This window comes from Mesitornis unicolor, unplaced genomic scaffold, assembly GCF_000695765.1.
Source record: "Mesitornis unicolor isolate BGI_N332 unplaced genomic scaffold, ASM69576v1 scaffold14111, whole genome shotgun sequence".
NCBI lineage: Eukaryota > Metazoa > Chordata > Aves > Mesitornithiformes > Mesitornithidae > Mesitornis > Mesitornis unicolor.
In genome coordinates this window covers 53,332-64,039 of record NW_010165885.1, presented here as the reverse complement: position 1 = coordinate 64,039, position 10,708 = coordinate 53,332, and the positions used below count along the sequence as shown (strand labels likewise).

The 10,708-nt window shown below is 46.9% G+C and overlaps 1 protein-coding gene across 1 annotated transcript in view; it reads right to left on the bottom strand.

Annotated features, from left to right (window-relative positions):
• Window positions 1-4,427: 4,427 nt before the first annotated feature.
• LOC104548688 (DIS3-like exonuclease 2) overlaps window positions 4,428-10,708 on the bottom strand; it is a gene marked incomplete at both ends in the record, with an annotated part of 49,467 nt that continues 43,186 nt past the window's right edge. The window contains 2 exons of the mRNA XM_010194780.1: window positions 4,428-4,661; window positions 9,878-9,985. Coding sequence (XP_010193082.1) covers window positions 4,428-4,661; window positions 9,878-9,985 — 342 coding nt within the window. The remainder of the gene's footprint in view (window positions 4,662-9,877; window positions 9,986-10,708) is intronic.

Below are 10,708 nucleotides of genomic sequence, written 5' to 3'. Positions count from 1 at the left end.
ATTTCCTGCAGCAGAAATACTCCATTACTTCAGGAGTCCCACCACCTTAATTCAACAAGCCCATTCTCCAAGATCACCGATTTCCTTACCCCATAACTAAGGTCTCCACTGTGGTGCACAGCTACAACAATACAATTTTTGCTACCTTTAAGTTATTCAAAACAATAGAGACCCTCAGGGAAAAGCGACCCTTGCTCAGCCGGCGAGACAGGGGCACAGCACGCAGGCTGGGAGCGAGCAGAAGCGAGATCGTTTCACTGGCAATTCAACCCTTAGATTTGCCAAACATTCTCATCTTTGCCGTTTTTATCCTATTTTTTCTTCCCTTTTTGCACACACCTGCAAAGCTGAACGTCTGTTGCACAGAAAACAAGAAGAGAAGCTATTTGAGCAGACACTTCAGTGCCATTAACTGGTCGAATGCAAACACACTTTGGGTCGCTCTCACAACAAACTTTGGCCAACACCAACGTTTTGAGCACCCAGGTACAAGCGCGCTGGCAAAGGCAAAAATCCCCGGCGCAACAAAGGGCACCGCTCCGCTCACAGAGAGTTGTCATAGAGACAGAGCAGCATCCTGGGGCTCATTCTCATTTTAAATATGCACAGAAATCCTTTTCAACCTGTCTTGGTGCAGGCATCTGTCCTCGTGACTCAATTATAAACTGTCGAGGCCAACAAGAGGATCATTTATCAGCAGGTCTCCTCTAGGCAGGCTGGAGCTAAGGAGATTTTCTGCAAACTTGATGGTTTTTGTTGAAAGCAAGTTTCTATCTGATTCTCTGGCTAGTGTTTCTAAAAGCTGTGGTTTGGGGAAGCGATCCAGCTTCAAAGTAACCTGGCCAGGAAAAAAAAAGAAAAAGGAAAGTTGTGGGTTGCGCTCACTTTGGGTTTTTAAACCAGGTCAGATTCCTGCTCCAATTTACAGCACGGGTGCACCAAGAGCTGTGGGAGGACAGCACAGGGGTGGCATTTCATGGTCCTGGGCACAAAGGAGGTGAGGGAAAGCAAATATTGTAATATATTAACGTTATTTACAAAGAGACATTACAAGGCACCTCTTGCCTTTACATCTAAAAGCTGCAGTTCCAAATGAGAAGGAAAAGAAAGACATTAATCTCTGTCTGTGTGGACAAAGTTTCATAAGCTCCTTAGTCACTGAAGGTGCAAAGACTTTAAATCTCCAAAACTCAGTGCTCAGCTGCCTTCTCCAGCTAGGAAGCTGGCAGGCAGCACAGGAAACCATATTCTAGGGAAAATGGTCCAGAAAGGGCCTCTGGGGCAGCAAGAGCCCACAGAGTGACAGATGTGCGGCTCTGGTTGCAGAGATGGACCTCAGACCCAAGGTCCAGCACAGCTGGGTTCCCTCATAGACCTCTTGGAGGCACAAGAGGAACTGGGGGAAAAGAGTGGCAGCTCTGTAGGACACCATGGCCAGGAGCAAACTGGGGCAGGAATTCAAAATTACACATCCCCAAAGAGACGTGTACAGAGTGACACCGAATCCACACATCCTTAGCTTTCAAGACCATGTGCTACCTCTGGAGTCTGACTCAAGGTCTTCTGTGTGACCCAGATACGTAACTCCCAAGTTACTAAATTAAAACTTCTTCAACCATTGGAGCTAGAGAGATTTCTGCTTCTCAAATTACTGCTAAAAACCAAAACCATGGGCAAGCAGATGCTGCTGTCAGACTGGCTAACAAAAATTCAGCAGCAACGTTCAAACAGGACGCATACCCCTCACCACGGCACGGCCAGCCCAGCACGGCTGCATCTTACTGGAGCCATCCTATGTCCCTGTAAGGGTTTCTCTGGCCAACCACTATTTCTGCTGCTGTAAAGGTACACCCATGAATGGCTTCATCTGAGAGATGTTCTTCGTTTTTGGGAATAAATCCTAAGTTATATGGATACTATGGGGAAGATCAACATCATTCCAAAGGGGAAGCTGAGAAGGGTAGGGAGAGCACCAGTCCAAGACCACCACGGCCAGTGGCAAAGCAGGACGGGAGATTCTCCCCTCAGTGATTTTCACAATACTGACAGGAAGCACCAGAGCACGTCACACTGAAAAATGGCAGGGTGGAAGTAAGCAAAAAAAAGTCATCGCTGTTCTATCAGGAGTGGCCCCAAGGTAGAGCCTCTCAAACGTAATTCAATGTATAGGAAGAGGGCTCACATCCCTTGGGAAAAAAGGAGTCAACCATGCCCAGCCATCCCCTCCCTTAAAGACTGCGGGATGATCATTTCCTTCACTCCCATGTTTATTTGGAATCTGATAATTCATTGCCCCTGGTTTCCTGCTGGAGTTGGGCTGCCATTGTTTGGGATTTACATTACTCAACAGGAAATCAGTGAGAGGTCCAGCAATTAGAAAGGTGCGTTTCCCACTCAGACACTCCCTTGTTTGCTTGCCCAGGGCTGGAGACCGGACCCAGAGCACGACTGAGTCCATGGGAACTCAGGGAAGTGGGGGAGCAAAGGCAGAGGGATTTATCTCCTTCTATTAAAAGCTATAGATAGCTTTGGCCATGGCCATGTCTACACACCCATCCCTCACATACTGTTCTTACTCAGGCCTTACAGTAACTGCTTCCTCCATGTGCTGGAGAGGGCTTAATTTATCAAAAAACAACTATCAAGGCAGCCCTTGAAGAGAGTAAGTATGGTGAAAGTGTCCCTTGAACTAAAGCACACTTCCTTCTCCAAGACCATCACTCTGACACTCTTGCCAGAGGAGAGAGATTCTGCACAGCATAAAGTGCCACTTGTGGGCTCTAATTCAGTTTATCACTCTGGGCAGGAATTAGGCTGAATAGGAATCAGCCCCCTGAGCTGTGGCTCTTAACCCCGACCTCACAAATGATGCTCCAATACATCCTCTTTAATGGCTCTTCTGTAACAGCACAAAGCAAAACAAACCACCACTGACCTTTTACAGCTTATCAATCTTTCTGAGCCACAGCTCCCAGTCACCAGTGGACTTGTTCCACCTCAGACATCGCCAAGGCTTCCCTGTTAGCTCCTCAAATGCAAAAGCTGGTTTTTTTTGTTCCTCTGGCATTCAGAGTGTGCTCGGGAACAAAAGCCCAGCTTATTACCCATTGTACAGTAAACCTCTGTTCCAAAAGAGGTTTAAGCAAACTCTGCAGGACTTCAAAACAGGAGTCTGATTTCCAAAAATTATTTTAATCCAGTTTTAAGAATGACTTTTTCCTTTGACCTTGAGGAAATGTCCTTGCTCCAGGCTCACTTACATGTGCCTAACCAGACCTCTGAGACCCCCTACAACTGATGTAGGTGAGACAGCCTTACACACCGCACTTCCTACACCAGGAAGTTTATCCTGAAGTATAACCTTGATCTCCACTACTGAAATTCAAGATACAGATGTCTCATCTTGTCCACCTCAGACATGGGGAACCGAACATTGCCTCCTCTCCACAGTTTTGCCAGAATAAGCCATGTGCTGTGCTGGGAAAGGCTGTGCATTAGAGACACTGGTTGCTTTTTTGCTTTGCAATGATTCCTCTAAAATTAAGACATTCCTGCAACGAGAGACAACACCGCAACACTGAGTAAAATGGAAGGGTTACAACACACCTCTAACACACCACCGTCCTGTGTACACATCGCAGCACGCTAGCTTCTTTCTCAGCAATATCCTTATGCTGATTCATGCCCATTTTGCAAAATGAAACAATAGAACTTCCCTATATTAAGAGATTATTTCATCTCCTGCTCGGGAAGGCCACTGGGTTCTATCAATTACTGGAACCAAAACCATCAGAACTCACCTCAGAGCAGCTGAACCTCAAATGCAGAAGTATGTTTGCTGCGATAGTCTAACATATCTGAATCTACTTGCAAAATAGTAATGACACATACCACAGCTGATACAAGAGTATTTAAATCACCCCAGACAGAGAACCTCCCCACTAGCATTTCTTTCTCTGAAACACACCCAACACTTGTAAGTATGAGCTTAGATAACATTTACTCATTTTCTATGAGAGAACTGTTACAAAAGCTGTGGAAAACGTGACTACTGCAAGTACAGAAATAAATGTGGAGGATGAGCCTTTCCCAGTGAAATGTGCACTAAGGATGTCTGAACTGCTTGATAATGAATGACACCGCCGTGATTTGTTTCACTGTGAGTTACTTACCCGCTCCACCAGGGTTTCAGGATTTTGAAAAATGTTGGAAGACGGATCACGCCTTCAAAACCAGGAACTTTTTTCTTTTGATCCTACTTTACTTAGCGCTTTTGGTACATAATTTGATGCTGCTTTTAAGCAGACATTGGCACAGAAACCTGCCTTTCTATTCCAGCCTGACTTTCCCCTTCAAGATTTTGGACTGAGCAGGAAATCCTTAGGGAGTGCAACACGAAACTGCTTCCAGGGGCTGGATTTACTCACCTGGTCCAAGCGCAGAGCGCCATCGATGAAGCGCTGTTTGCGGAGGTGCTGGGCTATTCGATGCAGGTTCAGCACAGCTTGCTGGATTTCGGCAACTGAGTGCTGAGGTGAGACAGGGGGAAGCTCTTCAGGTGAGAACACCTTCCCGGGGCTTTCGATCATACTCTGGGCATGGTCGTAGCTTAGCTTCACGCAGGAGCAGATGACCGTCCGCCCAAACCATTCGTCAAGGATCTGCAAAATCGGAAAGCACAAAGAGATCTGAGGAGTTCTTCCAGTGCACAAAAGCTTGGGAAGTTGTACAGACACTGGAAGTAACCACACCAGACCTCATCACCATGAACTTCAAGTGAAGATCTCATACTGAGCCTGCCAGAAGGCCTTTTTTCTCTAGTGTCTAATACTGTGGACCTTCATAATAAAGTCTTTTTATCACACAGGAACTGCTTGGACCTCTCTTCTCTACCTGATTTCCCTCCTTCATAGAGCTCAAAGGACTACAGCCCATCTGGGAGCTGAAATCAGTCAGTTGACTCAAAGGTTGCAAGATGCAGGAGTGGCAACCGGCAGACATACACATGCAAAGAAGGAGCTCGTATCTAAAACACAGCAGATCGATAAATATATGGCCAGCAGGGCACCAGGGGCTGGCCCTAAAACACTCTGTTTTCAGGAGTATTGCAGGGACCCAGTGTCTGATTAGCACTTGTGAAAGTGCCTGAGCAGGACTTTTTTATGGGACAGCCACCCAGTGACCCCCTGTTTCTCTGCTCATGTCTATGGTCCTCGGCCCAAACTCAAGCCAGGAAATTTTCTGACCTTCCAAACTATGTGGGAATCTAGAGGAAAATAAGCTACGAACTGCCTATAAATTTAATTTATTTTAAACCAAAAGCCACTCCCATTTTAAACTCCATAACAGAACACCAGTGTAGAAGTAGCAATTCAGAATTCTTTCTTAAAGGAGAAAGGAAAACCTATTTTCAGCTGAGATACATAAGAAAGTCCAAAAGCTCATCTGTCAGAAAGCACAGAGCTTCTCGATGAAGAGCATGAGGCTCTTCAGAAAAGTCAAGAGCGTTGGCATGAGGGCTCTGGAGGCAGATGCAGTCTGTGATCAACCATTCAAAGCACAAGAGTGAATGAAGAGCCGTAATTCTGCCTTTGCTACAAGGGCTACCTTACCCCTTCATCAACAGGAGAAGGTAAATTCGGCAAGTGACAGTGCCCAGGGAGAGCAGCCAGATCTAGGACAGACTGGTCAAGGACGTGGCTTCAGAAAGGCAAAGTCTCTTCTTCACAGGGAAGGACTGATCCCCAAGATACTTTTGCTGCCTCCCTCCCTGATGCCCCACAGAACACATGTGCAGTATGTAAATTTGCTGGATCCAAAAATCCTCCTCATATTAAGCAAGCACGATCTCTGGTGTGGAAGAGGCTGCGCTGCTCTTTAAACAATCCACTTCCAGCAAGTTGAAGACTATTAGCCAGTTGGTCACAGAGATGCTTCAGACTAAGGCATGGATGGCACTCAGGAACCAAAGAGGTGTTTTTCCTCACTGAGGTGATCTTAGAGCAAGGCTGAGCAGCCTTCACTTTTGTGAAGCCCTTCTACAGCCCCTCCAGTTGTAATAGGCAGCGCTTTCCACTTGCTCTTCTAATGTTTTCACATGCTGCTTCTATTTCCCTGCTAGGTCCTCCACCTCCAGCTATTAATTTCTGCATCAAAGGGCATTATCAATTCTGGCCCTCACGGTTATATTAACCTACGGTAAATATTTTGGGTTTGGAAAGCACTTGCATTTTGCTTGAACAAGCACATGAGTCAACTCCATCATGCACACGAGTATTGACAGGGGTTAAGGACTGGGCACAAACCAGAAGGGAAGTCTAAAGAGGAGCAGGAGCACTTTTCCCAGTCCCTGGGTTGGTGCTGACAGCACACGGTGCTCTACACGATGCTCTCTGCTGCTGGCTTCCAAGAGCTCTCTGTCCCCAACAGACTGGATTTCCACTTTGCCGCCTGAACTTGAAGAGTTCAACAAAATCTCATTTTTCTGCTTGCTCAGAAGAGGCCAAATATTTCAGAGCTCCACTCACTTCCTTGTAAGACGAGAGATGCCGCGTACTGGGCCCCCAGAATATAACTAGAACATCACATCTCAGGCAGGCTACGCTCAGGGCAAAGCGTCAGGATAAGCAGCCCATTACTAGCAGATGTTAAACTTCTTTTATTTCTGTTTCCTCTATTCCTATTTCTGTTCTTGCTCTCTTAAAGGCAACCATGCAACGTGATGCAGAGCACCCAAATTCCATTCCTGAAATGGCTCTAACAGGTGCAAACTGGACAGTGACACCCTGAGAAGTCTCTTACTGACGTCCCCAATAAACACCGCCTCACCAAGGTTGCCTGGATGCATCAAAAACACTTCACCCAGACAAGGAACTGAGTTTCGGATGCATCTTGCCCCATGCAGCCCAGTAATGCCTGTGCAAAGTGAGCAGAGCTGCCAGTCTCAGCCTTGCTGCAGCTGCACAGCCCAACTTTACCAAGCACTGTCCAAGCATTTCCTCAGATTTTCCTGCATCCTTCAGCAGCATTCCAAGCAGACTCAGGGTGACCACAGCCTTGCATCTCTGGTTTGAAAACCCCACCAGAGCAATTGGGAAGTTCTGCCTCTGCAGGGAAAGCTGCTCAAGGCTGGCTGGCCCACATACCATGGTTGATGGGTGGGCGAAGCAGTGCAAAGGAGTAAAATTTGGGAGTTGTGAGCTGGGACCTGGAGATTACAATGAGCAGTTCACAAGACTGGTCTGCAAGGTATCCCCCATCACAGCAAACCTGGTGTACCCAGACTCCAGGCAAAGTATCTGAGACATTTCTGGGGTTATATTAAGGCTTCCCCCAGCTCTAGTTGCTTTTGAGCAAAAGCTGTGGCTCAGCTGAAACCCTCCCATTAGCAGAGTCCCTGGTGGCCTGGGTCTCTCTGAGGGTGTGACATAGCTCTGCATGAACTGAGGACTTTCTCCTCGCAAGGCAGTGTCTGTATCACGTCCTGGCTGAGCCTGGAAGACACATTATTTGTATAGGTTGTTTTAGACTGAAGCAATTTCTGTTCCTCACTGGTAGAAGGCACCAGCAGGGCTGTGCTTCAAACACCAGCAGGCAATAACTTAAAAAGAAGGAGTTGCATCGCTTGTTTTCAAATATCTTTCTGTTGACTGCATTCGAACAAGAACGTGCGACGACGTTCCTATAAACGCCCAGCTCCGCTTCTGAAGAACAGCACAAATGCAACAACACGGTTAACGCCTCTGCCCTTGGAAAGTCATCTCAGATACATCATATGGCACTATCCCACTGGAGGCCACGGAGCAATGTGGAGCTGCTCAGGCAACATTTTGTTACACTCATGGAAAACTCGAAGATAAAAACTCCAGAGCCCAAAAGCAACAGAAACAAGAAAGTGCCTGTCTCCCAGAAAGGGCTGGGCCCGGCACTATTTTTCAAAAAGAAACAAGAACTAAAAAACCCAACAACTTATCAATAGTCACATTCAAGCGAGGAATCTGTGTGACTTTTCCTTGGGAGATGCATTAGCTCTAGACTTATTTGCTTTGGAACAGTAACAGTGGGAGCTCAGAGCAGCTCTCACTCCTATAGTAGAGCTGTCGGGCTGCGCTTCGCAAGCTGAAGGTTACGACGCTGCTGTACCATGTGTGACCTGGTCTGGTGATCCTGCTCTGGCAGGGGGGTTGGACTGGATGAGCTTTCAAGGTCCTTTTCAACTCCTGACATTCTGTGATTCTGTGAAAGCGCTCTCCGGCCTTGTGTATCCCTCACCGAGGAATGTCCTGTCCCCAGTGTCAACTTTCTCATGGCTCTCACCACCAGGGCCTTTGACTCTGCTCCCTTTCACCCAGCATGGCCTGGGGGAGCGTGTGATCCTGTTTACACCAACACGAGCCTATAGTAACACCTGGAAACACAGCAGATGGCTGCTGACCCAACTCACAGATAAGCTCTTGGAAGAATGCCCTGCTGGGCAAAAGCCCTGCAACCACTTTTCCTCTTGGAAGGAGTAAATTCTTGTCCAGCCTTCACCTGATATTCAAACCAAGTGACCTCGATGAAGGCTGCAGTCCTGAAAGTCCTCCTAGGAGAAACCAGTTTGCTGAGGTGGCCGTGGGCAATCTGCTGTCCAAGGGTCATGGCCCAGACCACAGGTGCTGCAGCTCCTCTTCGCTCACTGCCCAGACAGGCTTGGTCTGAACACTATTTGTAAAGCAAATAGTGTATATAGTGCAGGGGACAAGAGATGAGATTTAATTAAAAGCTTATTTTAATTAAGACTTGGCTATTAGCTGTTCAAAGACCACTCAGAGTCACTAAAAGGTCCACAAGTAGCTACTATTAGAAGATGCCATGAGTAATCATGCTGGCACTATAGGAAGTGGGATGCTTTTTACAGTGAACAAATAAAACCCACCTCACTGCCAGAGCAGGGACTTGCTGCAGAAATACAGATACAGGACTGCAACGGTATTTTGCGAAAGCACAAAAGATTCAGTATCTTTTAGAGCAGCACAGACAATAATAAGGAAGTAAAGTTAATCCTTGTGGAAAATGAGCAATTTGGCACAAGAAATCCTCTCCACAGAGTGAGTTGTGCAGGAACACAATACTGGTTGAAAACAAACCAAAACAAAACAATTGCAAATACAAAAAAGTGTGCTTTGCACAGATTGGAGTGCTCTGGTAGTGGCAGTCTTCAGCCCTTCTCGATCAGTGAGGGGACCTTGGGATCTCCGAGGAGGAGACTGTTGAGTTACAAAGAGTCTGGGAGGGTAACAGGGACAGAAATGAAGACGTGGGGAGGGCTGGCAGCTCTTGCTGCACTGATCACAGCCTCCGCAACTGCTCCCTGGAAATAAGACACGCCGAGGATGGAGCTGTGCCTTTGCTGAAGAGCCATCGTGCTTTATTTGGATCAATGCAGTTTGCAGCCCTGAAGAATGAAATAGTCCATTCACCACAGAGGGATACTGCCCTCATCCACTGCACTGCACAGGTGTCTATGAGCAGAAGGTAGGACTGGAGCTGTGGAGGTCACATCTCATCCCAGCCAAAGCATTAGATTTTAATTACTGCTGGAGGTAAGACACTAAAAGGATGGGTGACCTGGCAAGGAGTAGGAAATCCTCTGTTCCTCAGATTCATACAAGCAGTCTTCCTTTCCCCACCATGATGTGAGATTATTCCCATTGGAAGTTCCTCTGTATCTCACAGATAAAATGAGATACAGGGGCAGTCCCGCAACCTCCACTATTGTTCACTGACAAGACCTGGGTGTTACAGGGTGGCATTTTTACCACTCTGTTTGCAAGAGCAGGGACTGGCCACCAAGAAAGGACAGATGAGCAGGACGACTGCCTGCTACTGGAGGTACCTTGCCTTCTGGAGTCACCTTCCACATCACGGAGAACGTCAGTCTATCTCGCATGGGGTTGAGACTGCACAGCTCCTCGCAGAGCAGCTTGGGAAGCATCGGGATCACCTGAAAGAGAAGAGAACAGCAGTGAGACACCGACTTTCAGCAGAGACCTGCGTGTGGCCCAGCTTCCCTGGGCAGGGGGGAAGGGAAGGGCTCAGCAATGCAGAAAAGGAGAAAATGCGTTAAACCTTCAAAATCGCATTCTCAGTGGCAGATTTTTTAACCTGTGTCCTAATTCCTTACAACGCATCAATATTTCTGCTGCTGAACAGTGAATTACCAAACCATGAATTACTCACCTGCCTACAGCAAACAAAGCAAAAGCTTTGGATCACATTCACACTAGAGCAAACCTGAGCAGCTCCAAGTGTTTCTATCACTCCCCGAGTTATTTCCCAGGTGAAGTCTGCAGTAAAGATAATATTTAGCAGCTGTTTAATGAGGAAAAGCTAATTATTAGAGTTTCTCATTCTTATTTCCCTTCTCGTTATTTCCCTCCGTGAAGAAGCAGTCACTGCCCTCAAAGCAGCACCATGTTATTCCTCTTGTTTATTCTGAGTTGCAACATGGGCTGGCACATTCCAGAAAAACACACAGAGAAATGCTCTGCTTGGTCGCTGTAAAATATTTCATCAATTTAATTTATTTGCCATGTTGACTGCTCTGTGTGCCACCCTGTAAACACAGACCAGCAGGAAGCCGAGTGGCGTGCAAACTCCAGCTCTTCCAAACTTGGTGACACCACTTTGGTGATTTCCGAGAGAACTTTTTTTTAACCCGGATGCC